Below are 27,740 nucleotides of genomic sequence, written 5' to 3'. Positions count from 1 at the left end.
AGTGTGTGACGTGTGTGTCTCTGTGTCCGCAGGCTCCTGAGGGACAAGAGTGTGTGACGTGTGTGTCCCTGTGTCCGCAGGCTCCTGAGGGACACGAGTGTGGACGTGTGTCTCTGTGTCCGCAGGCTCCTGAGGGAGACGAGTGTGTGACGTGTGTGTCCCTGTGTCCGCAGGCTCCTGAGGGAGACGAGTGTGTGTCTTGGTGTCCGCAGGCTCCTGAGGGACACGAGTGTGTGACATGTGTCTGTGTGTCCGCAGGCTCCTGAGGGACACGAGTGTGTGACGTGTGTCTGTGTGTCCGCAGGCTCCTGAGGGAGACGAGTGTGTGTCTCGGTGTCCGCAGGCTCCTGAGGGACACGAGTGTGTGACATGTGTCTGTGTGTCCGCAGGCTCCTGAGGGACACGAGTGTGTGACGTGTGTCTGTGTGTCCGCAGGCTCCTGAGGGAGATGAGTGTGTGACATGTGTCTGTGTGTCCGCAGGCTCCTGAGGGAGACGAGTGTGTGACGTGTGTGTCTCTGTGTCCGCAGGTTACTGAGGGACACGAGTGTGTGACGTGTGTGTCTCTGTGTCCGCAGGTTACTGAGGGACATGAGTGTGTGACGTGTGTCTGTGTGTCCGCAGGCTCCTGAGGGACACGAGTGTGTGACGTGTGTCTCTGTGTCCGCAGGCTCCTGAGGGACACGAGTGTGTGACGTGTGTGTCTGTGTCCACAGGCTCCTGAGGGACACGAGTGTGTGACGTGTGTGTCTCTGTGTCCGCAGGTTACTGAGGGACACGAGTGTGTGACGTGTGTGTCTCTGTGTCCGCAGGTTACTGAGGGACATGAGTGTGTGACGTGTGTCTGTGTGTCCGCAGGCTCCTGAGGGACACGAGTGTGTGACGTGTGTCTCTGTGTCCGCAGGCTCCTGAGGGACACGAGTGTGTGACGTGTGTGTCTGTGTCCACAGGCTCCTGAGGGACACGAGTGTGTGACGTGTGTGTCTCTGTGTCCGCAGGCTCCTGAGGGACACGAGTGTGTGACGTGTGTCTCTGTGTCCGCAGGCTCCTGAGGGAGACGAGTGTGTGACGTGTGTGTCCCTGTGTCCACGTGTGTCTCTGTGTCCGCAGGCTCCTGAGGGACACGAGTGTGTGACGTGTGTCTCTGTGTCCGCAGGCTCCTGAGGGACACGCGTGTGTGACGCGTGTCTCTGTGTCCACAGGCTCCTGAGGGACACGAGTGTGTGACGTGTGTGTCTCTGTGTCCACAGGCTCCTGAGGGACACGAGTGTGTGACGCGTGTCTCTGTGTCCACAGGCTCCTGAGGGACACGAGTGTGTGACGTGTGTGTCTCTGTGTCCACAGGCTCCTGAGGGACACGAGTGTGTGACGCGTGTCTCTGTGTCCGCAGGCTCCTGAGGGACACGATTGTGTGACGTGTGTGTCCCTGTGTCCACGTGTGTCTCTGTGTCCGCAGGCTCCTGAGGGACACGAGTGTGTGACGCGTGTCTCTGTGTCCACAGGCTCCTGAGGGACACGAGTGTGTGACGTGTGTCTCTGTGTCCGCAGGCTCCTGAGGGACACGATTGTGTGACGTGTGTGTCCCTGTGTCCACGTGTGTCTCTGTGTCCGCAGGCTCCTGAGGGACACGAGTGTGTGACGTGTGTCTCTGTGTCCGCAGGCTCCTGAGGGACACGAGTGTGTGACGCGTGTCTCTGTGTCCACAGGCTCCTGAGGGACACGAGTGTGTGACGCGTGTCTCTGTGTCCACAGGCTCCTGAGGGACACGAGTGTGTGACGTGTGTCTCTGTGTCCGCAGGCTCCTGAGGGACACGATTGTGTGACGTGTGTGTCCCTGTGTCCACGTGTGTCTCTGTGTCCGCAGGCTCCTGAGGGACACGAGTGTGTGACGTGTGTGTCTCTGTGTCCGCAGGCTCCTGAGGGAGACGAGTGTGTGACGTGTGTGTGTCCCTGTGTCCGCAGGCTCCTGAGGGACACGATTGTGTGACGTGTGTGTCCCTGTGTCCACGTGTGTCTCTGTGTCCGCAGGCTCCTGAGGGACACGATTGTGTGACGTGTGTGTCCCTGTGTCCACGTGTGTCTCTGTGTCCGCAGGCTCCTGAGGGACACGAGTGTGTGACGTGTGTCTCTGTGTCCGCAGGCTCCTGAGGAGTGTGTGACGTGTGTGTGTGTCTGTGTCCACAGGCTCCTGAGGGACATGAGTGTGTCGGCGGCCCGCGCTGCATTGATCGGGCTCCAGGGCCACTGAAGGGGACATGGGCTCATGCGACCACACGCTGCACAGAGCCACTGAAGCGACCAGGGTTCGGTCTTCAGCAGAACACCGGGTAACTGATGAACTGATGAACACCTCTTCATGAAAACAGTGCTGATCCTCATCCTGCACAAAATGACACTAATTTAGATGCTAATATTTGAGCTGTTGCTTATCAGGCGGAGTAAAGAAACATTCATGTGTGTTTAGAATTTTACTTTCATGAGAAAATCACTAAAAATACTGGACGGAGGCGAGACACCAGCGTGTTTTATTTTTTATTTTTATTTTTTCATATATATATGTATATGTATATGTATATGTAGAAAAAACATCTAAAATACTTTTAAGTATTATCTTATTGCTCTGTATTTCTTTGCATCTTCAGATTTATATTCCAATCTATATCTTTAGAGTTTTTTCTCACAGTTTTTATTCCTCTTTACATTTTTAAGATTTGTTCATATTTCATTCACACGGATTTATACAACGTTACTCCTAAAAACAGCCTGAAATATATATTTTTCAGTCTGTTGACCAGTATTTTCTGATTTTCTGATTTATGTTTAGATGTAACCTTTCAAAAAAAAAAAAAAAACTATTTGAAAAAACATTGCAATTTTTTTTTATGTAATCAACTGGGAATGTTCTGAGAAATTTAGTAATTATTCATTTATTTTTCACTTGTGTCTTGTCTCGAATGAAAATAAATATTATTATTGCACAGGTGCACAGTGTTGCTTCAACGCAAATCCTCAGAACATACAACTAAATAATATTTAAGAAGTGTCCTGGCTAACAGATGTCAGAGATGTGTCTGCAGTGAGAGGCTGGTGACGAGAGGAAGGTGCGAATCTCTCTCTGCTCTGACGTGTTAATGAAAGTCTGAGATCGGTGTAATTCTCATTAGCTCATTCGGCTCCTCTTCAGATTCTTGCGTGAGACTCTTGACTCATAATTGTTGGAGGTTAATTGTTTTGGGCAGCGGTGTCATGTATAGCGTATCCCGAGAGAACTCGACCGCGTCACGCAAGACGTCATGCAGTTTTATATAAGTTTCTGCTATTTTCGAGCGTTTTGACAGAGGAGGATGTGCAGCAGCTCTAATAGCTGTGTGTTTGAAGTGTGAGAGAGATTTACATGTTCAATGATGCAGCTGAATCAGGTGTTTATTGTCACTATTAGTGGCTGAATGTTTTGATGTCTCAGTCACTAATAATGGTGATGTGTCGCAGCTTCCAGGCTCCGGGTCGACGCTCCAGGTAGCTGTGTCTGATGAGGATGTCTGATTCTGAGACTATGAACGGCTCGAGCGCAGATGAAGGCCAGCTCCACACGTCACAGAGCCAGCCGCACGAGGAGAACTGCAGCGCTGACCGGACTGAGGCGCAGGTAATGATCCTTCTTTCTCCATTTCAGATCGAAGCCTACAGAACAACAGCTCAAAGCTGTCAAAAAATAGTTTAGTGACATCACACCAGCAAGAGAGCTGTTTTTCCCCGAGATCTGCACGACTGCAAATGAGATTCTGCTATACAACAGTTCAATAAACCAGAAGCTCATGTTGTGTCACACGATATCGTCAATTTTGATCATTTTCACATACAAAAATGGTTTTGAGTCATTGGTTACTGAATGAATCCCCAGTTTTGAACTAATTGAGTGAATCAGTGACTCATTCATGAAGATCCATTACAGCTTTGTTTCTGAATGAATCATCAGTTTGAACTAATTGGTTGAATGAATGATTCAACGACTGGCTCTTTAAGACAGTGACTCGCTGCCACCTACTGGCGCTTTTAGTTGCATATTTATTGCATTAAAAAAAATCAAATTTAAGAAACAAAAAACATAAATTCTCATATAACACAGTAATGACTTTAGTTAATCACAAAAAAAAATATAACACAGTAATGACTTTAAAGGATCTTTTGAAGGGCAATTTCTCAGCCAATGTATTTAATTTGATTAAAATATTAATAGTGTGACCGCTCTACTAATAATATTATTTCCCATGGAGCACATACTGCTGTTCGGTGGCCATCTTTAATAAATAAACACACATAAATATTTATGAAAATATCTAACAGCAGCAGTTGAGCTGTGTGATTATTGATCTGTGTTTAATTGATCGTGAACCCCCTACAGGCCACTCGGAGCGCTGCAGTGCAGGGATTGATCGCTGTACTTCTTTCGGTCCTTCAGAAGCGATTGAGCCTTTGTGTGTCCAGAGAGCAAGGGTCAGCAGAGCAAATCCTCCGTGATCGTTCTGCTTTAACACAGCCAATCAATCGTGTGTGTGTGTGTGTGTGTGTGTTGTGTGGTGTGGTGGACACGGACGTGACGCTCAGATGCTGGAGGTTACACTGCTGCGTCTCGATTTGACCCGTTCCTCTGCTTCTGTCTGATACGGAGATGTTTCCTCCGTCGCGGGTGTGTGTGTGTGTGTGTGTGTGTGTGTGTGTGTGGCGAGGAGCTTCACAGCCATCTGTCTGTGTGTTACACACTCCTCCAGCATCGTGGCCTTGTGCCAGATTCAGCCTCTCGGGGAATACAGGATGTTCAATAGACAATTAAAGCTGAATAACCATCCGCCGTTATTCAGTGAAAGATCCCCTGTGCTTATTATCAGTCGGTCACTTCTGCCTGTTGAGACTGAGACCGAAGACACGCCAACAAATGATGCACTGAATCCTGTGTGTGTGTGTGTGTGTGTGTGTGTGTGTGTGTGTGTGTGTGTGTGTGTATTTTAAGTAGTTTTTTTTTTTCAATTTAAGAATCATTTAGTTATAAATAGCTTTCTCAGTTTTTGAAGTATGATTTGTAATAGATTTTCAGGATCATTCCGAGTGATTCTGTGCTGGGTTTTCATCCTCAGGGATCATACTTCTATTATATGAGCAGAAACATCTTGTGTATGCTGCAGAAACATCTGAAGATCGTGACGCTCTGTTCTCTCGTCTAATGAAGGAAGATGTAAATCTAATAATGCTCTGATTGACACTCCTGCTTTATTAATCTAATCGGTGTCAAGGATACTTGACTGAAAGGTTTTCATAAATCACAGGGCTGGGTTAGTGTCAAATGAATTTTTTTTATATTCCTTCCCTTGAATTTAGCAGCAAAACTCGGTTTTCTCTTCATGTAAACCCAGTCCGTGGAGGAGAGGATCAGCCGGTTCACTCGTGAGGTTTAATGATCTGTTCAGATGTACAGTATCCTGGTCTTCTCTCTCATGTAGAGCTGAGCTCTCTGCAGTTTGTGCTTCAGAAACATGGTCTTCTGTGAGACTGACATGCTTTCTTTTGTCTCATTGCTCTCCGTGCAGCGGCAGACACCTGGACCAGGTGCTAAAAGACCCAAGGTACATGGCATGAGCTGTTCAGTGTTTGCTCCGTCTCCTCCCAGAGTTCTTTGCAGCGGGAGGCTCGTGTTATCAGCACTTCTGCGTCATCATGATGTACTTCAGTTCTGCATGCTGCTCTTTTTTTAGTTTAGGATAACACACACTTGTTCGATCTGCCGGCATCTGTTCGATCTGTCCGTTTTGTGATCCAGGACCCGTGTTTGTTACGTCTGCATGGGGTTTTTGTTCTTTCATCCCTGTGTTTGCCATGCGCTCATAAACCTGTGCTTGTGACAGTCAGAGACTCTGTGTAACTTCCCTCATGCTCTTCTCCAGTCGAACACAAAGGTAAAGTTAGTTCGGAGCCTGGCCATTTGTGAAGATCCCTGTCCTTCCACGATTACCACACAACTGCCTCAGGATCAGCAGGTAAACGTGCTCTAGATCTCCGTGACGTGTTCAGAGGAATATCATGAGTACAGTCAGCAGATGATGTCGTCTCAGTCTACTGCTCTGACTAATATTTATTTCACCTCACAGTAAGATCGTAATATTATATAGTTATTTAAGGTCAGTTGAACGGCATGATGAATCCAGTGATGTGAAAGTACACAGAAGTTGTCTTCTGAGTTTTGTTGTTTATGCCATATTACACAGTGTTTTAGCTTCGAGTGTGGAAGAGTTTTTGGACACAGTCACAGTTAATCACAGAATAAAGACAGATTATTTTGTCTCAGGAAGATTGAAGGTTCATTCAAGCAAATCGTGATCCATATTTAAAATGAAAGCGTAATTTTTCTCTGTTTCTAACTTTAAAAAATACTATAGTTGAAGTGTGCTGTTGCTGTCAAGCTCCATTAGTGTTGTGTTTGTTTGTAACCACAGGATGGAGATCATATTAAAGTCTCGCAGACGTTTGACAAAGAAGAATTGCCTCTTGCTGCAGACGAGGATGATGCAGACAGAAGTGCCAACAAGATGGAGAAAACACCACGCAAGATGCTGTCCAGAGGTGAGAAGATCTGCTGGGCTGGGTTGAGTTTAGGTAAATTGGTTTAAGTTGAGTTTAGGTGTGGACTGGTTTAAGTGGAGTTGAGTTAGGTTTGGTTGGGATGAGTTGAGTTGGTTTTAATTGGGTTGAGACAAGTTGAATTGGGTTGGCTTGGGTTGGGTTTGGTTGGGTTTAGTTGGGTTGAGCTGGTTTGAGTTGGGTTGGGTTTGGTTTGAGTTAGTTCTGGTTGAGCTGAGCCGAGTTGTATGTGAATGCTCGAGAGGGAAGAAAGCACACGTGTGTCGTCCTGTCTGTGCAGATTCCAGTCAGGAATACAAGGACTCCACGGGGATCGACCTGCACGGGTTCCTGGTGAACACGCTGAAGAACATTCCCAGGTAACACATGCTTGACCACATCCAAACCCTCATCTCACTTGACCTCCAGAGGTGGACATGTATCCCGTGTGGACATTCCTGATTACAGTAGTACTGTTAGTCTGTAATGATTACTGTTTAGAATTATTATGATTCTGTGAAGCGATGCTAACTGCTAACGTTCATCTTCAGGGACAGAGTGATGCTGCTGCAGCTGGAGCAGGACATCCTCGACTTCATCAGTAATAATGAGTACGTCCTTCAGCGCAGCTCTGTCTCATCCTCATCAAATACATTTTACTTTTTTCCAAATTTTATTTTTGTCTGTTTTATTTTTTCTGGATTACAATTTAATTTAACTAAAATTTTATTCTAGCAATCAAAAATACATGAAAGTAATTGAAATAATTAAACTTAGCAATTTATTAAAGGTTTAACAAAAACAAAATACCCCCCCCTCCCCCAAATTCGATGTTAATATTTCCAGATTTGGTTTTAATGATTGGTTAAAATTTTAACTGTCATCGCTTTTAAAAGATATGTCTAAGTAATTTAAATAATGAAACTAATACAATTTATTAAAAGATAAACAAAAATGACATATTAAGGCCATATTAAAGATTTTTTTTCCTGAATTCCATTTTATTTTTCCAAACTTCACCCCCCCCCCCCCATGTTGATATTTCTGTATTCAGTTTTAATGGTTTGTTTAAATTTCAATCCTCAAAGGCATGTCTAATCAACTGAATGCATAAATCTAAGAGTTTAATGATTATTAACACATTTAAACGGTGTGCCACTGATGTGTTTTTGGTTTGTTCAGGAGTCAGAGGAGGAAGTTTCCGCCCATGACCTCCTATCACCGGATGCTCCTGCACCGAGTCGCTGCTTACTTCGGCTTAGAACACAACGTGGACCAGACCGGCAAATGTGTGATCATCAACAGAACCAGCAGTACACGGATGTGAGTGTCCTCTGTATTAGCGTTAGCGTGAGACCACAGGGAACTAAACGTTTGGCATCTGATCCGTCTGAAATGAGTTCTGCAGGAGAAGTGTAATTATGAGGGATCTGGGTCGGCTCAAGGGATGGTGTTTGTGTGATGGCTCTGAACTTCTCCTGCAGCGTCTCTCACTTTCATTTCTCTCTCCGTTCCTGTGCAGACCAGATCAGAAGTTTTCAGAACACATCAAAGACGTCAAGATGGATGAACTCCAGAAGCGCTTCATCTTAAAAAGGGACAACTCCAGCACAGACAGAGACGACAGTGTGGTAGGAGGAGATCTGCTAATGAAGCGAGATCAAACCAGCCATTAGCTCACAGAGGAACCAATGATGTGATGTGATCCTGCTGTTTCAGATGCGCATGAAGCTGAAGGAGGACAGGAGGAGCAAGTCCATCGAGGAGCGAGAGGAGGAGTATCAGAGAGCCAGAGAGAGGATCTTCTCTGATGTGAGATACGGCACAGAGACATGATCATGTGCTTGAGGCTTCTGACATGAACATTAATAACACTGCGTCTCTTTACAGGGTTTAGACACCTTCCCGCTGGATAAAAGGTGAGTGTGAGAAGTCAAGTCATATATTTTTTTATTGCACTTTATACAATGCTGATCGTTTCAAAGCAGCTTCACAGATATAAACAGGAAAATAACAGAATCAGATTCTAGCTCTAAAAAGACAATAATGTTACTATTCAGCTCCAATCAGTTCAGTTCAAACAGCAAAGCATGGTGTCAGCAACGCCAAGGTCATAGGTTCGAATCTCAGGGAATGCATGAACTGAAAAAGTCGCTTTGTATAAAAGTTTCTGCTAAATGCATAAATATTTAGTGAGGGTTGTTTTCATGAACTGAACTGGTGCAGATCCTCATGTTAGTAACACCAAGGTTGTGGGTTCAATTCCCAGTGAATGCATGAACTGATAATATGTCCAACTTGAATGCAATGAAAGTTGCTTTGGATAGAAGCTTCTGCCAAATGCACAAAAAATAAAACACAGAGGAAATCCAGTCAAGTTTAAGTTTACAGGGAATATTATGGGAGTAAAAAGGTGACCAACAACAATTCCTGTAGCTCCAACAGGTCATGGGTTTGATTCCTAGGGAACTCATGAACTAATTAAATTTGCACCTTGAATTTGATAAAGTGGATGAAAGCATCTGCCAGATACATAAATGTAATAAATGACATGTGTTCCAGGATTCAGGAGGACGAGGTGTGTAACAGCATCCAGCAGAGACGGCAGATCTTCAGGTGATTGTGAGCGTCCCTGGTGTCTGATGAGTTGCAGGTGAATGAATCTGTTCCTCTAAAGCTGTCGGATGTTCCTCGTGCAGGCTGAAGGACAGTCGGTCAGGGAACAGCCTCCAGAGCAGCTCGGAGAACGATGGTCAGTGTTCAGAGCCGCGGCCGTGGAGCAGCACTGATTCAGACAGCTCTAACCTCAGCCTGAAGCCCAGCGTGACCAAAGCCAGCAGCTTCAGCAGCTTCAGCGGCGTCCCGGTCCTGAGCCGTGGAGACAGCTCCAGCAGCAGCAAGAGCACGGGACGCCTCTCCAACACCGGTGAGGATCATCTGATGATGCTGGCTCTTCCTCTGCTCTTCCGTTCTGACCATCTGTGTCTCACTGCACGCTCTGAATCCACACTCTTTTGTGAACGCTATTTGTTCAGTCCTCTGAATTCATTGGAGATCGTTTATACACTACCCCTCAAAGTTTAGATTTTATTCAGCTGGGGTGCATTAAAAACATCAAAATACAGTAACAACTATAATATTCTGAAAAATCATTAATTATTTTTTTTGACCATTTTAGGATCAGTAACAAAAAAATACTTGAATTCAAAAATTACACTTTAACAGATACAATTTTGTATCTTTTTACTGTATTTTTGATCAAATTCAGCTCGTGTGAGCAGAAGAGACTTCTTTGATATGATCACATAAATTTTCACGTAAACTCATTTAGTGTTTTTCATTTCAAAGAGAGAAGAAACATTCCATATTTGAGAGAAACACATAAATTGCGAAATGAAGCGAGAGACTTATAAAAATTTTATTACCATGTCATTCTCAGCTCATACAGTTATTCTGTTCTTCCACTGCTTTGGTCCCGGAGGTAATTAGAAATGAAATTGAATTGAGCATCTTGTTGAAATTGGTCTGACCTTCCACATTCTGGAGTGTTTTAATAACCCCAGTGAATCTCCATTATGCGCTCGGTCTGTGTGTTAATGTGCTTGTTCCTCTCTAGGTTCGGACTCTTGTAGTAGTGTAGGATCGTCCACAGGGTCGCTCTCTCGACCCCAGCCTCCTCCAGCTGCCGCGGCTCTAAGGCAGCCTCCGGCCTTCTCCTCTGTCAGCGCTAGCAGCCGTGTCTCCTATGAGCCGCCAGCATCCACGGCTAGCGCTAGCTACTATCTGCTTCCGCTGGAAGCTGCAGGGATACCGGCCGGAAGTCTCCTGGTCAACACACACACAGGTTGGGAAAGGCTCTCACATGCATGACTTCATGTCCTCCACTAACCCTGATCTTAACAGACACTTCATGATCACTCAAGCTGTATGATGGGGTGTTACAGTACTTTATTTCACCACAGCTTTTACTTATTTTGTACTGTTCGCTGATGTACACTTTTTATGTTATCAGTATTTTTACATTAAAAAAACATAATTTAGAAGTAATAGGCTATTTTCTGTCCTATTTGACCCCATCATCAGCACTAAATAGCGTTTTGTTGTCTTAGGAGCAGCTTTATTGTTCGGTTTCAGGGTTTGCCTCTCGTTATTTACACTACTGTAGAATCGGGGGCGGGGCTAAACGGGCAGTGCTGTAGAATCGGTAGGCGGGGCTAAACGCGCAGCGCTGTAGAATCGGGGGCGGGGCTTAACGCGCAGCTCTGTAGAATCGGGGGCGGGGCTAATCTGGCAGCGCTGTAGAATCGGGGGCGGGGCAAATCCGGCAGCGCTGTAGAATCGGTGGGTGGGGCTAAACGTGCAGCGCTGTAGGGGCGGGGCTAAACGCGCAGCGCTGTAGAAGCGGTGGGCGGGGCTAAACGTACAGTGATGTAAACAGCCATTGATCATCTTCTGCAGAGGCGGAGTTTAGCCACACTATTAGTCATAGAGCATCACATTATACAAGCTGTCGTTTTAGCAGTTTGGCTTCAAGGTAAGCAGTTTTTAGACTAACAAGAAAGTTTTGAGTTCTAAAACATATAGGCTGTTTTAATAGTAAAATTGCCTCTTAAATGTTAAAAGATCAAGGGCATATTGATTTGTCTTTCATTTTAACTGCTTCTCTTGATTTGTGCTTTGTCTGAGAGTGCAGTAATTCTGATGAATGTAAAATAACAGTAGTCATGATTATATATTTGATTAGTAATCGTGTTTAACGGTTTAGTGGTGACCGTGTGCTGTGTTGATTTGACTGCGTCCCCAGTGTGCTGCTGGGAAACTCATGATGAAGCCTCTGGTGATGTGTCTGCAGTTAGACAGACGTGTGAAGTACTGCGTCTCATTGGAGAGCTGTGTGTACATATGCATGCGGCTGCGAGGACGGCTCCTAATGCGTTTACTGCAGACAGCACGGCTCTGTAATTGCTTATTGACCTCTTTTGAGGAGTTTGCAAATGGGACATTTCTGTCTTCTATCGAGGCCTTAGAGCTCAATGAGGGAGTGTGTAAGACCAAATGTGCTCCATTTGTCATCATTTACAGGTTTATATTTAGACTTCCTCTCAGATTTGACCTCAGTTAGACCACTGTTAGAGAAAATCATAATGTTCATGTTTATATTACTCTAATATATTCATGCTTTCTGGGAGCATTTAGTGGATTAGAGCTGGGATAATATATCTTATAGCTGTAATATAGATAATATACCTCAGACGATTATAAATAAAATTGCTTTTTTTTATTAAACAAAGGTTTCCTGAACAGATTGTGGCTTTGTATTTTAATAAAATTTAATTATCATTAACATTTTTTTAAGGATAAAAACATATGTCTCCGCTAATGCTGTAAACGATATAATTATAATTACTTGCACATTACTATAATAATAAAGATTACAATTAACAACAGACGCCAAGCTGTTAAGTTTAATTTTATATATAGTAATCAAGACTCAAATAAATAATAAAATATAATGCACCTAAGGCAGTTTTTTCATTAACTTCTAAATGTAATTATAAAATCGTTTGTTGTTGAAATGTTTGCTTTGAATTCATGTGCTGTTACAATCCTAATATACAGAATATATGACTTAACATTAGTGTACTGTATGTGAATAACATTATAGTCATTACTCAACTTTATATAAAGAACTGGGCGATAACTATTAGACTTTAAGTGTTTCTCGATTCAGTAAATTGTTAGTGGTTTTGTCAGGTTCCATGTATTAAAATAGACGTTAAATTAAATTAAAATCTGATCTCAGGTCAGCCGTTCCTGAACCCTGACGGCAGTGCTGTCGTCTACAGTCCCAGCGTGACCTCACAGGCCTCCAGGTGTCAATCATCTGTAGCTCCGCCTCCAGCCGCTCAGCACACCAATCACGTCATGGCTCAGGTGAGTTTAGTGGCTCTGATGTCACTGGTCTGATGCATTATGGGAGTGTTTGATGCATGTCCTGATGAATCACTCGTGTTATTCTGAATTAATTAGACATGTTCTTCTGACGACAGTAGAGGATGATGGGAAATTATTTGAGTTGATATTGTGCTGTAAACTAACTCCACCTTTTTCCATCCTGTACATCTGGAACTAATACATGTCCTTCCTGCGGTGTGTCTTCAGCCTCTCTGGTCTGTCCAGCCACCGCCACAGTCTTACCCACCGGTCCAGCCCTTCACTCTGGTACCTACCGCTCTCTCTGCTACTTCCTGTTTCTCTCTGTTCACTTCCTGTCTCCTTGCTCTGTTGTGTTTCTGCTGAGGATCTGTGTGCTTTACCGTGTTCATCTCATTTGAGTAGTCGAGAGTTTCTCATCGTCTGGACTCGCTCATGGTTCACTCTTCAGCGTGGTCAATCCCACAATCCCCTGCTCAATCCTGCCGCCCGTGTCTCATACAGCAGAGGTTCCTTTATTGTCAGCCGAACCTCTTTCAGCTAAAGTAGTTTCGTCATTTTTCCAATAACACATTTGGTTACTAACTGAGTTAGTAACTGAATTACTCCATAATAAAAGTAACTCGTTACCAGGCAAAGTAACTATTTGTGTTACTGTAAAAAAAAAAAAAAAAGTTGCTACATGTCAGAGAATGTGTACTTTTTTTCTTTCTTTTTTTTTGCAGTTTTCACAAGTCAGTTGAAATGAGTAGAACAGACAGGTACATAACTTTCAATATTTATTGCACGTCAGCAGACATCAAGAGTTTTATCCTGCACTTCAAGTATTATCTTTGTAAGAAAAGTGTTTTGGCCACTAGCTTTGTAGATGCGCGTCACACATTACATGTACACATGCACGTTCTTGCCTTTGACCACAATGAATTTGAAGTAGTGCTTATATCTTCACCTTGAAAATGCCAACTTTTCATCGGATTGCTCCTGACTCACCATCTCTGCTGCGAATCTCTCTGTAGCTGTTGCGTGTGTGTGTGTGTGTGTGTGTGTGTGTGTTTGGCGCCGCTGGCGCTGCCGCGTGCGCCAGCATGTGTGTAAAAACACTGGCTCTGATTGGCTACCATGAAACACATGACTCTGCCTTAGCCAATCACAACCGCTTATCTCGTCATTAACCCACCTGCTCACTCGCTGTGTGAGCCTGGGGTGCGTTGCGTTAGGATTGCATAGTTTATTAAATCAATGCATAGTAACGCACCGCATTTAACGTTCAGTAACGTTAAAGGAGTTGTAACGACGGGAAAAGTAATTAGTTAGATTACCGCGTTACTGAAAAAATTACGTCGTTACCCAAACGCCGTTCTTTTAAACGCCGTTATTCCAAACACTGCTGGTCACATGACATACAGCTAAACAAATTAAATATATATATATATATATATATATATGTATGTATGTATGTGTGTGTGTGTGTGTGTAATATTTTTTTACATTTTTATAATTTACTAATTGATAACCTTTTGAATTTTTTTTTATTATTTTTTTTTTATATTAATGTGAGTTGGTTGTCAGTTTTTTTTTTTTTTTTTTTTTTTCATTACTACTGTTTGACCTTACCATGAAAATACCCATAGATTCTGGCATGGAAATTGGAATAAATAAGTACACTGCAGGGACACTGTAGGTTGAGTATTTTAGGAAGCTTGTTCAAACCCGTCAGGACTCACTAGGATGCACATCTTGTGCTCTGATAACCTCTTTTTCTTGACCTCCCTCAGCCAGTAAACAGCTCTTAATGACTAATTAAAGGAGTGGGAGATGCTTTGAATAATTAATGCAGGAGCAGATGCTGGAATTAATATTCAATGAATAAAAAAGAGCCTCGTCTCTTCCCATTCCTACTGTAATCCACACAGACTGTAGTCCTCTCTGTTTGAGTATTCGGAGCGCTTCAGTGTGACTCTTCTCTCAGCAGGACAGTCTGAGCGCTCAGTTCGGTCACATGATGCTGGTCCAGCAGGCCTCGGGTGACGGCCGTGACGCTCATGCTGTCGTTTATCCACCTCCGCATCAGACGGGATACGTGATGTCCTCGCCAGCCGTGTCCACCGTCAGCCAGCAGCAGCAGCAGCAGGTGTGAGACACAGCACTCATCACAGCTCCATAATCACATCACCACAGTGTTCACACACAGGGGTCTGTCCCAAAACACTTGCATTCGAACACTTGTCTGTTTACACGACATGCTTGATCTAAGTGTTCAAGAGGGCACGAAGAGCACGAGTGTGTGTAGAACAGACTGATTCAAAGCAGCTTCACACTATTTAACAGAACTATAACAGAGTTAATGTAAAAAATTTCATGAATTATGAAACAAACTCCATATCAGCAGTAAAGCAACAGATCAATTCATATTGAGTTGTTTATTATCTGATATATAGTGTTATTAGAACTGCACAATTATGACAAAAATTATGAATTATTACCTTGAAATTGTAATTGCGAGTATTAATTACGATTATCACAATTTACATTGAATGATGTTTATACCATTGTTTGATGCATATTTTTATATGAAAATAAACAAGCTGAAAACACTCGAACTGAAAAAACTTTAGTGCTCTTCTATAGTACAAGCCTCAAATATACATCGGATTTGTTTCTTTAAATTATAAATATATAAAAATATTAATGGTATTATAATGTTATACTAAAACTAAAATTAAAATAATGGGAAAAACCCTTAAGATAACATGTAGAAAGAAAAAAACGCATCTTAAGCGTGCAGATATAAACATGAATGGACTTGGAACGATTAATTGCCGCTTTGAACGATAACGTAATTGTGGAATCCCTAATTGTAAATGCAATTAGAAATTTGATTAATTGTGCAGCCCTAAGTGTCATTTTATACACACTTAAAAATGTAAAAATGCAAGTAACATTTTTACAGATCTTTATTTATACAATTTCATTACACTGCACCTTAAAATCTTGTAAATGTCTGTTCAGAAATTGATGGCGGTTTATTTCAGCCACCGAATAAAAATATAAAACAGGTAAATTTGACTCATCTTCTCAAAATTGTGAGTGTACTACTAGCAGTTCTAAGGCAAAAAAGTCAGAATTGATCAAAAGTTGTTGTTTTTTATTCCACGGCGGCAAAGTAGTTCCTAAGTAACAAACATCAATCTAATTGTAAGGTTTTCCTCAATGTGTCTGGCACGTGTGTTCCTGAATGTGATGACTGAGTACTGTTAGTGATGGTGTGTGTTCAGGGCTCTGAGCTGTGCCGTTATTCAGACTGAAAGCAGTCAACTCTTGCTATGTGCCCTGGCTCTCAGCTGTGTTGAGTTCCGTGACTGTAGCCCATCACATGGAGGTGCTTCACTGGAGTTCACTATGTGTTGTTCTCCTCACAGATGCCGGCGTGTTACTGTTCACCCGGACAGTTCCCGGTGTCTGGACAGCAGTATCGGCCCGTGGGTTCAGTGGTGTACAGCGGTCAGAGTCAGATGCCTCCTGCAGCCACGCAGCCGCCAGGTACATCACCTGCACATTCACCAGAGAAACACCAGAGAAAGCACCACAGAAAACACCACACTCACCAGAGAAAACGCCACAGAAAACGCCACACACCAGAGAAAACGCCACACACACCAGAGAAAACACCACAGAAAACACCACACACACCAGAGAAAACACCAGAGAAAACAGCACAGAAAACACCACACACTTCAGAGAAAACACCACAAAAAACACCACACACACCAGAGAAAACACCACACACACCAGAGAAAACACCAGAGAAAACACCACACACACACCAGAGAAAACGGCACAGAAAACACCACACACTCCAGAGAAAACACCACACACTTCAGAGAAAACACCACAAACTTCAGAGAAAACACAACACACATCAGAGAAAACACCAGAGAAAACACCACACACCAGAGAACACCACACACACACCAGAGAAAACACCACACACACCAGAGAAAACAGCACAGAAAACACCACACACACCAGAGAAAACACCACACACACCAGAGAAAGTACCACAGAAAACACCACACACACACACCAGAGAAAACACCACACACACCAGAGAAAGTACCACAGAAAAAACCACACACACCAGAGAAACACCAGAGAAAACACCACACACACCAGAGAAAACACCACAGAAAACACCACACACACCAGAGAAAACACCACACACACCAGAGAAAGTACCACAGAAAACACCACACACACACACCAGAGAAAACACCACAGAAAACACCACACACCAGAGACAACACCACAGAAAACACCACACACCAGAGAAACACCACACACACCAGAGAAACACCACACACACCAGAGAAAACACCACACACACCAGAGAAAACACCAGAGAAAACACCACACACACCAGAGAACACCACACACACACACCAGAGAAAACTCCAGAGAAAACACCACACACACCAGAGAAAACACCACAGAAAACACCACACACACCAGAGAAAACACCAGAGAAAACACCACACACACCAGAGAACACCACACACACACCAGAGAAAACTCCAGAGAAAACACCACACACACACCAGAGAAAACACCACAGAAAACACCACACACACACCAGAGAAAACACCACAGAAAACACCACACACACCAGAGAAAACACCAGAGAAAACACCACACACACACCAGAGAAAACGGCACAGAAAACACCACACACTCCAGAGAAAACACCACACACTTCAGAGAAAACACCACAAACTTCAGAGAAAACACAACACACATCAGAGAAAACACCAGAGAAAACACCACACACCAGAGAACACCACACACACACCAGAGAAAACACCACACACACCAGAGAAAACAGCACAGAAAACACCACACACTTCAGAGAAAACACCACAAAAAACACCACAAACTTCAGAGAAAACACCACAAACTTCAGAGAAAACACCACACACACCAGAGAAAACACCACACACCAGAGACAACACCACACACACCAGAGAAAACACCACAGAAAACACCACACACACCAAAGAAAACCACACACACCAGAGAAAACACCACAGAAAACACCACACACACCAGAGAAAAAAACCACAGAAAACACCACACACACACACCAGAGAAAACACCACAGAAAACACCACACACACGCCAGAAGAAACTCCAGAGAAAACACCACACACCAGAGAGAACACCACACACACAAGAGAAACACCACTGAAAACACCACACACTTCAGAGAAACACCACACACCAGAGAAACACCAGAGGAAACACCACACACCAGAGAGAACACCACACACACAAGAGAAACACCACAGAAAACACCACACACCAGAGAAAAACCAGAGGAAACACCACACACCAGAGAGAACACCACACACACAAGAGAAACACCACAGAAAACACCACACACCAGAGAAAACCACTGAAAACACCACACACTTCAGAGAAACACCACACACCAGAGAAACACCACACACCAGAGAAAACACCACACACACCAGGGAAAACAACACAGAAAACGACACAAACACCAGAGAAAAACCAGAGGAAACACCACACACCAGAGAGAACACCACACACACCAGAGAAAACACCAGAGAAAACACCACAGAAAACACCACACACTTCAGAGAAAACGCCACACACTTCGGAGAAAACACCACACACACCAGAGAAACCACACACACACACCAGAGAAATCACACACACACACACCAGAGAAAACACCACACACACCAGCGAAAACACCACACACACCAGAGAAACCACACACACACACACACACACCAGAGAAACCACACACACACACACTAGAGAAACCACACACACACACCAGAGAAAACACCACACACACCAGAGAAATGATAATCAGTCAGTGTAATGTTATACATTACACTGACCGAAAAGGTTTTGGTTTTGGCTTAAAAATGTACTTCAATTATTGTAAGGTTTTGAACACAAACACACACACACACAAAGTTATGGACCTGACTCAAAAAAGGTTAAATGGTCCTGAAAAAAAAATTAATTTCACCGAGTGTAAACGTTTGGTACTGAAGCCAAATCAAGTCTCACTGAAAGCCCGTTATTTTTATTTTTATGAAATCATTTTCAAATTCGGAACACGGTTTTGATTTTCTTTGAGTTTGAGTAAAGCATGTTTTGGAAAATAATATAATCATATAAAAAATGTAATTGAATTTTTGTGCATTTTCATTATAAACCTTTTTCACTTCAGCAATAATCTGTCAAGTGTCTTCTTTAGAAAGAGACCGAACTCAAGTCTGCGCTCCAAAGCATTCAAGATTTACCAAAGTTTAAGTTAGAAATGTAATATGTACAATTTGTACAGAAAAACGTAAAGGGTAATAAATGGATCATAGCTATTACATAAATATAATTCAGTACCATAAAATTTACTAAAAATAAAATATAGCAGATTCATTAAATTTAAAAAAAGTTTCCACAGTCCTGTGCATTTGTCGTTTGGTTGTTTTCTCCTGTGCTGCACACTCACACACACACACACACACACACGAGTGATTGTTCAGGAAATGAGGCAGCACCGCAGGGACAGGAGATCCCAGCTCGGAGCTCATTACAGCGACGCAGGCGTTTGGCTCTTTAACACACAATGCAGGTTTTGTTTTGGCCGTATTGTTCCCTTCTGCGACCTGCGCGCAGTGACAGATGTTTGACTGCATTGAATTGAAGAAGCTTTTCATGAAGCAGTGAATATCTCCAAGTGAAGACGATGCTGAGGGCAGACGCTGGTGTTTGTGCTCAGAGCGGCTGGATGCGGGGCCGAGGCACTGTCTGAGACACCCTACGATTCTCACAGTGAACCGGTCTCTTTTCCAGCCCCTCACTCCTCCCTCAACACTCGTCTGCAGGATCACGCTGCGCTCCAGTCCGGCTGTGAGTCACACGACATTAAGCCTTCAATGACTGCCATTTGAATTATATGTTGAACTCTTTTCTCTTTCTGGGTCAGTTACTGCCAGATTGTGCTGTCTTAAGTACTTGTTTTTAAAAAAGTCTCTTCTGCTCAGCAAAGCTGCATTTATTTGATCAAAATCATTTTAAAAACAGTGAAATATTATTCTTAAGTAAATTAGCTGTTGTCTGTGTGAATCTGTGTTAAAGTGTAATGTATTTCTGTGATGCTCCGCTGTATTTTCAGCATCATTCCTCCAGTCTTCAGTGTCTCATGATCTTCAGAAATCAGAATAATATGATGATTTACTGCTCAAGAAACATTTCTGATTATTATCAATGATGAACACAGTTGTGCTGCTCAATATTTCTGTGGAGACTGTGATGCATTTTATTTTTCAGGATTCACAGATGAACAGAAAGTTCAAAATAACAACATTTATCTGAAATATAAATCTTTTGTTACATTATAATCGTCTTTACTGTCACTTTTGATCAATTTAATGCGTCCTTTATGAATAAAAGTTTATATATAATTTTTTATTTATATATACTGCCAAACTTTTGAATTGTAGAGTATCACAGTAAAAAATTTTTCGAATATTATTTTTTACTGTATTTTTGATCAAATAAATATCAGTAAACAGAGACTTATCTAAAAATGTTTCATTTATTAAATAATCATGTGGTAATGTCTGTTTGTATAATATGGTAAATAAAAGCTGCTTGTCTTTCACTCAAAAATCACAATCACATCATTCATCTCCAACAAATCTGTGTGAAACAGCTTCATGAAAACGAAGTCTCACAACCATTTGATATTAGCAGTTAGAGATTTACACACTTCAGATGAGATCCCATCTCTGCTGGGTTTAATGTAATGAGAGCTCATTTCTAATTAAAATATGTAAAAACCTATGTGAAAAACGTGTATTTCTACATTTTATTTTCATCTTAAAGGAACATGTTGGAATAAAGCGGTGTGTAGATATTTGCCCAACAGTGAAACCCTTCAGATGATCCTGACTCCGGTGTAAAGCACTTTCTCCTGTTCTCTGCTCGCTCAGCTGGACTGATAATATGACATTCCCATCATGCTCTGCTCCTCAGTGGAGGTGAGAGAACGGAGTTAAAAATAGCGTGCCTTCCCCGTCTCTTCGCCGCGGGCCGTCCGCTTCCTTTGTCCCACTTCTGTGCTCATCTGGGTTAAATTGATTGCTGTCCCTTTGGCCCGAAGCCAGCAGAGATGGAGACCTCCCACAGAGCAGCTCCTCCGTGGAGAGCGTCTCTATAACCTTGACCCCGATGTAGATCCCTCTGCTCATAACGGCCTGCCTGCACCTGTGTGGAGATGAGCAGCTGTTCTTACACTGACACGCAGACATCGCACCCATCACATGAGCTGCTGTCCTTCCAGAAGCGTGTGTGTTCAGATGACGAGAGGCAGGTTTAACACCGCTGCTTTACTCAGATCAGCAGTGATCTAAAGCGTTCAGGAAGGGTTTAATTCGCTCTAAGTGATCAGATGAATCTGCAAATGTGCCTCAGATCGGTATATTTTTCAAATAAAACCACATTGTATCTGATCAGCAAGTTCTCTGTGAGTTAATGTGTAGACATTGTCAAAGTTTTGAATGTTACCATGTTATAACTGCATTTACACCCTTTTTTGTAGAAACAATGTGAATAAATGTAGGTCTTAAAATTTTTGAAATTATACATGAACCAAAAAAAAAACCCTAAAAACTATTTTGCAAAATATATTTATATTTTTTTCAGTGTTGATTGGAAATTTTGTTGGAATATATCATTGTATGAAACTTATAGGAACATATAATGTGAGAATTAACAGAATATTGACCCTATTGGAATAAAATATAAAAATGTAAGATGTAATAAAAAAATGTAAGTGAGGGTCTTAGAGCATCCACCCAGTTAAACTCTCAGTGAAAACTGTGTGTAATGTGTAATGAGGGTAAACGGCTTCTTGTTGATTGACAGTAAAGGCTTCATTGGGTTTAGTTTGACGTGTTGTTTTCATGTCTCTGTGTGTATCTGTGTGTGTGTTCCTCAGGGTACCAGACTGTGATGCCAAGCCAGCAGCAGAGCCACCAGAACATGATCCAGACCCAGACCCAGCACAGCAGTGTGGGGCATCAGCTGCAAGGCATGATGGTCCAGTATCCTCCAGCGCCAGCTTATCAGGTGAGCGCCGCATCCAGCAGAGGAAGGTGTGAGGGATCTACAGCAGTTTAACCTCTGTGTGATGTGTGTGTGTGTGTGTGTGTGTCAGGCGTCTGTGCCTCAGCAGACGTATCAGCAGCCCGTCCAGGTGTATTACAGCATCCTTCCTCCCAACCAGCAGAACACCGGCAGGTACACACACACACACACACACACACACACACACACACACACGCACACACACACAAACACTCATACACACACACACACACGCGCATACACACAGACACACCTATACATAAAAAACACTCAGCTATATACACACACACACACACACACACACACACACAGAAGAGCAAACCCCAGCACTGATTTGATTTGCAAGCTTTCATTATAATTTTTTAGTAGTAGTAGTATTGATTTTTATCATTACTAATAATATTAATAAGTATTATTTTTTTAGCCATATTGATATATAATCACAAAAGTTTGGCCAAATTGTTCATCATAAAGCAGAGTGAATCCTGAAGATCTGGTGTGTGTGTGTGTGTGTGTGTGTGTTCAGCTCCTCCGTGGGGCTCCTGTCTCCTCCAGGAGCGCAGCAGATGTCCTACCACCGCACCTCGCCCCCCTCCGGCTCGCAACACTGCTCAGGTACAGACCAGACGCTCTTCTGACAGATGCATGATGGGAAATATCACTCAAACACTCCTCTAAAGCAGCTCTGCAGAAGACAACATTATTCAGATCAATCCAGGGTTATTTTATAGTGTTTATTCATATTTTAACGTTTTCATTAGCATGTTTGTTTTAGTACTTCTGTCTATTGTTTTGATTAATTTATATTTCAGTGTTCGTTTTATTACATTGTCAAGCTAAATTAAAATGAGAAACTATCTGAAATTAAAGTAACGAAGATGTTTTTTGTATGGATTTATTTGTAGTTTTAGTTGTGTATAGTAGTTCAGTGCTGGTGTGTAATGGTAGTTTCGGCAGCACGGTCAGTCTTCTAGTGTCTGTCATCAGAGCTCGCTGAGGATCGGTGTGTGTGATCGAAGCCTTCCTGACACACACACACACATGTTCCTCGTTCTGATCTCCGCTCCGTGTGTGTGTCGGGATGTAGTGACCTTCAGGCTGGTGTGGTTTCCTGCGAGGCAGATCGGTGCTAATTGAAATGACACTCTCTGCTCCCAGCGATCTCATTACTGAACAGACACGGCTGGTAATTAAAAAGTGATTCCTGGCTGCTTTGTTCTTCTCTTAAAGAAGGCCTTCACGGCTCCTGTCCTTCTCATCTGCAGCTGATGTGTCCTCCATTAATGTGAATGGCTTCTCACTGATCGCTCGTCTTTCATAACTAATTAAAAGAGGAGGCTAGAAGGGCTCCTCAAATACTCAAATTAGATTCTGTTCCCCTTCTCCAGCGTCTTGTGGTTTAATTTGATCGGAGGATTAAGCTGCGAGAGAAAGAACGTCCTTGATTCAGTGCTGGATTCAGTTAAATCATATCTGTGTCTACACACATCAGTCTTTATATTCTCTCTTGTTTTTGTGTGTGTGTGTGTGTGTGTGTGTGTGTGTGTGCGTGCATGCGTGCGTGTGTGTGTGCGTGTGCAGGAGCTCCGCCCCCGGCCGCAGGCTCCATGGTGATGATGCACCTGGCGTTACCTCCGTCTCATCCAGCGCTGCAGTGGAAACACAACAGATGCTACAGCTCCAGTCACTCTCGCTCACAGAAGCCCAGCGATGTCTGCGGTCTGGAGCCGTCACCAGTGAGAACTCTCCAGACCACCTTCATTTCTCCATTTCAGTGTAAAACAGTTTCAGTGTGCTCACTTAGAGATAGTTCACCCAAAAATACAAATTAGCCCATGATGTACTCAGCCTCAGGGAATCCTAGATGTGTCTGACATTATTCTTTCTGACGAATAGAGTCGGACGAATACTTTAATGTTAGAGGAATAGTTCACATAAAATTAACATTAGCTGAAAATGTGTTTTGTGTTTGTTTCTTCATCAGGTTTGTAGAAATGTAGCACTGCATCAGTGTGTCATCAATGGATGCTCTGCAGTGAATGGGTGCCGTCAGAATGAGAGTCTGATAAAAACATCACAATAATCCACAGCACTCCAGTCCATCAGTGAACATCTGGAGAAGACAAAACCTGAAACACATCCAGCATTAAGATGATTTTAACTCAAACACATAGAGTCTATAATCCAGAATAACACTTCCTCCAGTGAAGACGTGTTCTGGTCTGAATCAGGAGAGAAATCTGCACAGATCAAGCAGCGTTTAAACAGATCTAAACTAATCTGTGAGAGACAACAGCAGATGCACGTCTTCACTGGAGGAAGTGTTATTATGATTATACACTCTCATTCTGACGGCACCCATTCACTGCAGAGCATCCATTGATGAGACACTGATGCAGTGCTGCATTTCTACAAACCTGATGAAGAAACACTCCTCCTGATCTGTGATGACCTGAAGCTTCATCGAGGTGTTTGACGGTTTGTTCACAGAGCAGTCCTCAGCTGGGAAGCTCGTCCTCACCGACTCAGTCTCACACACAGACACACCTCAGCAACGTAATGAACATCCGTCCCAGTCTCAACACTGTTCCCATCATGCCTCACTTCTCCAGATCCTTGGTGTCAGCACAAGGTGAGTGCTCTGGTCCTGTCTGGTGTTGATTAGGGTGTTGAGGTCATCTTGAGGATGTGTTGTTGTGTCAGGTGACCTGCGCTGCCCTCTGCTGGGACACACGCTTCAGATCCACCCCCCCTTACTTCAAGCCCCGCCCATGGTGTCCAGTCAGGTGAGCCCACCAATCACATTCCAGATCACATTAACATGCTAATTCATAATGCCATTATTAGCCATTAATGTGTGTGTGTGTGTGTGTGTGTGTGTGTGTGTCTGTGTGTGTGTGTGTCTCTGTGTGTGTGTGTCTGCGTGTGTGTGTGTGTGTGTGTGTGTGTAGGCTCCGACGGGGGTCCGGCCCGTGGGTCGAGGCAGGAGGACTCCGAGGAGAGCGCTGTCTTCAGATCTCAGTGTAGGTTTCCATACAGCTATCTCTGCTCCTCCAGATCCACTGTTCCTGCATCTTGAAGTGTCCCATATGATCAGTGATGGTGTGTGTGTGTGTGTGTGTGTGTGTCTCCTGCAGTGACACCCGTCCAGTCACACACTCTCCTGACCCGCGGCAGAACCACTGACCGATGACTGGATCATCTCAACATACAGCCAGAACTGTGCTCTTCTTGATTTCTGAATCTCTGTTTATTGGTTCGTTAGTTTTTTATTTGAATGATCTGGTGTTCAACACTTTCTCCGGTGGGTCTCACGTGTGTATTGGGTCTCGTTCTCCTCCGTGTGACGGTCGAAGCAACACACACAAACACGCTTCTCTGTCTCACGACAAACACAACCTGCTTTTTGTGAATAATTTATAATTCAGTGGATTCTGTTTCCTCAGTGAACTGTGGGAATAGCGACAGCATTTGGTTGTTTTTGTTAATGTCTTTGTCTCATGTTTTTAATACGTTCACTCACATCAAGTCAGTTCTTGTTTTTTGGGGGTCTTCTAATATTATATTCCTACTGGGAAAAATAAAAAGAGAAAAAACGATAAAAAGAACAGTTTGCACATTTATACAAACTCATATATATATAATATAAATCTATTTTTTCTTTTAGAGATGTGTGTGCAGGTCTGAAAGGCTGTTCAGTGTTTACTGGTGCAAATCCATTTTTATTTCAGTTTGAGAACCAATAAATGTTTACACCAAATGATCTGCTTTATGAAGCAGTGACGTCCTTCAGCTTCCTCATGTGTGAATGCGTCCGGTCTCTGTCATCCATCACGCTTTATTTTTCAGCGAGGAGCTTCCTCTGATCTCCGGCGATGGACGTGTCGTTCGTCTCAATTCTGCTCTTATTGGCTCGTTTGTCTGCTGCATTAACCTGCCGTTCCCCTCATCCGTCCAAACGCCCCACGGTTCATCTCCATTCTTCTGGGTGTTTCCTCCACCAGTAAGATCACAGTAATTCAGCAGAAGAGCGATCCCTCAGCCGCTGGAGCTCGTATTGAGCTGCGGGGATCTATAACGGATGGCTTTATCTTCATATGTAAGGGTGTGAGTCGGCCCTGTGCCAGCCAGATTATTAACGTCTAATTAAATCATCATCTGGAGAGAGACGGCGAGGACGAGGTCGCCTCAAGAAATCTCTCTCGCAGTCGAGCTTCTGTTTATTCAGCAGCACTGATGTTCTCTTCCTCACGGTGTGTGTGTGTGTGTGTGTGTGTGTGTTGTGTTCTGTTCTGTATGAAAACACTGATGTTACAGCTCGGACCGATCTCATCATATAAACACATGCTCAGCACCAGAACATGATGCTTTCATTGTAAATATAGCAAAGCTTCTCATTTTCTCATTATTAAAATATTTATTTTGCTAATTTTAGTGTTTCAGTATTATTTATATACCATTATAGTTTATTTTAATATTTGAATAGAATTTTATAATTTATATATACTGTATAGATATAGATGTGTTTTTGTCTATATAGTTTTAATTTTTTTGTTTGTTTAATTTTAAGTATTGTAGTGAATGAAAATTAGAAATGTTGCCGTGGCAACTAGCTGACAAAATTACTAAAAGTATTTTATTTTTAAAGTAATTAAATGTTTAAAGGTTTTAGTCACTGATAACCATGGATCATCTAATATAATTTATCTTGCATTACTGATGGGAGATTTTCTTCTAATCAACATAACTATATCCTCAATATCTTCTCCTCTTTGGTAAAGTCTTGAAAACATCATCGTAGATTTTTCTTCTTCTTCTTTTGATATTAGAGTAAATTAAAAACCTAAAATAATCTGCTGTCTTCTGTTTACTATTATAGACGTTTATACAACTAATTAATAATTAGTAATAAGAAGAGATGAGTCTGGATGTGAATGATGAATTACTGAGGATCTAATATCTGACGTCAAGTCATTGAGGTATAAATCACACAATTTCTCCTTAAATATGATTCAGGAGTTCATCCAGATTTCACTCAAAGCTTACACATAATTATAATATAAAACAATGAAATGAGTTTCACTTGTTTGCTATGAAGCACACAGATAACCTTTGGTCGGATTTATTTCATGATCTGATCTAATTTTGACTTTGTTTTAAAGAGGTTTTCTTTGGATTGTTTTACTAATGTTACTCAAAAGAGAATATAGGAAAATAACTGACTTGATTTAAATTAAAAGTAAAAAAAACTTTAGTAGTGTTTCCTGCTAGCTAAATATCACATGAACAAAAATTTGGCTCTAAATCTCTCTTTTCTTTATTGAGAGTTGATGTAGTCAAGTATATGGAAACTATATAAAGTACGGTTCACACTAGAGCAGTCAAAACTGCATCTCGAAGCCCCGATCTGAGTCGAGTGATTCGCGATTCACTGTCCGATTCTGGCGAATCATTTTGCGACGCAATGGTTCAACCAGTGCTTTAAGTGGCCCAAAAGAGGTGCTGCTACTCTATTATAGCCAATTTTGTTTTTTCGTTTTTTTTTTTTTGTTTTTTTTTGATGACTCCTCATCCCCTGAGGTAACAACAACTATACTGAAGAGGTTTTATATACAGCAGTCAACAGGCAACCATAATAATAAATCCTTTTATTAGTTTGTGGATTTGCTTGAGCCAGAAAGAACTACTGAACGTTAATAAAATATGCAAAAGGATTTTGAAAAAAAAAACCATTAGAAAGAGCTACTGCATTACTTCAAACTCCCGAACTGATTCAAATGATTCGCGATCCCGCTCCGAACTCCCGAACTGATTCAAATGATTCGCGAACCCGCTCAGAACTCCCGAAATGACTCAAATGATTCGCGAACCCGCTCCGAACTCACGAACTGATTCAAATGATTCGCGATCCCCAAACTGACAAATAGGCAAATAGGGGACGTCCCCTGGACGTCCGCTTAGGTCCGCAGTACTTCCGCTTTATAATGTTCGCGGACGTTCGGAGGACATTTG

General features: G+C 42.7%; 1 protein-coding gene across 11 annotated transcripts in view; it reads left to right on the top strand.

The window, feature by feature from the left end:
• LOC113052992 (R3H domain-containing protein 1-like) overlaps positions 1 to 25,566 on the top strand; it is a 35,441-nt gene extending 9,875 nt beyond the window's left edge. For 2 of the 11 annotated variants that reach the window (XM_026217562.1, XM_026217561.1), the window contains exons 2-27: positions 2,184 to 2,326; positions 3,489 to 3,645; positions 5,582 to 5,617; positions 5,936 to 6,028; positions 6,485 to 6,611; positions 6,910 to 6,988; positions 7,160 to 7,219; positions 7,791 to 7,931; positions 8,131 to 8,239; positions 8,328 to 8,420; positions 8,499 to 8,527; positions 9,171 to 9,224; positions 9,308 to 9,534; positions 10,225 to 10,452; positions 12,412 to 12,542; positions 12,771 to 12,830; positions 14,512 to 14,673; positions 15,959 to 16,082; positions 21,580 to 21,710; positions 21,799 to 21,881; positions 22,255 to 22,343; positions 23,310 to 23,464; positions 24,219 to 24,360; positions 24,432 to 24,514; positions 24,680 to 24,751; positions 24,866 to 25,566. In XM_026217562.1, the coding sequence (XP_026073347.1) occupies positions 3,529 to 3,645; positions 5,582 to 5,617; positions 5,936 to 6,028; positions 6,485 to 6,611; positions 6,910 to 6,988; positions 7,160 to 7,219; positions 7,791 to 7,931; positions 8,131 to 8,239; positions 8,328 to 8,420; positions 8,499 to 8,527; positions 9,171 to 9,224; positions 9,308 to 9,534; positions 10,225 to 10,452; positions 12,412 to 12,542; positions 12,771 to 12,830; positions 14,512 to 14,673; positions 15,959 to 16,082; positions 21,580 to 21,710; positions 21,799 to 21,881; positions 22,255 to 22,343; positions 23,310 to 23,464; positions 24,219 to 24,360; positions 24,432 to 24,514; positions 24,680 to 24,751; positions 24,866 to 24,868 (2,628 nt within the window). In that variant the 5' untranslated portion in view covers positions 2,184 to 2,326; positions 3,489 to 3,528 and the 3' untranslated portion in view covers positions 24,869 to 25,566. The remainder of the gene's footprint in view (positions 1 to 2,183; positions 2,327 to 3,488; positions 3,646 to 5,581; positions 5,618 to 5,935; positions 6,029 to 6,484; positions 6,612 to 6,909; positions 6,989 to 7,159; positions 7,220 to 7,790; positions 7,932 to 8,130; positions 8,240 to 8,327; positions 8,421 to 8,498; positions 8,528 to 9,170; positions 9,225 to 9,307; positions 9,535 to 10,224; positions 10,453 to 12,411; positions 12,543 to 12,770; positions 12,831 to 14,511; positions 14,674 to 15,958; positions 16,083 to 21,579; positions 21,711 to 21,798; positions 21,882 to 22,254; positions 22,344 to 23,309; positions 23,465 to 24,218; positions 24,361 to 24,431; positions 24,515 to 24,679; positions 24,752 to 24,865) is intronic. The other 9 variants (XM_026217565.1, XM_026217567.1, XM_026217568.1 and 6 more) reach the window with 9 other exon arrangements.
• Positions 25,567 to 27,740: the final 2,174 nt, after the last annotated feature.

Source organism: Carassius auratus, chromosome 34 (genome assembly GCF_003368295.1).
Source record: "Carassius auratus strain Wakin chromosome 34, ASM336829v1, whole genome shotgun sequence".
Taxonomy (NCBI): Eukaryota; Metazoa; Chordata; class Actinopteri; order Cypriniformes; family Cyprinidae; genus Carassius; species Carassius auratus.
The sequence above is the reverse complement of the archived record's forward strand: the minus strand, read 5'-3'. Positions and strand labels throughout refer to the sequence as shown.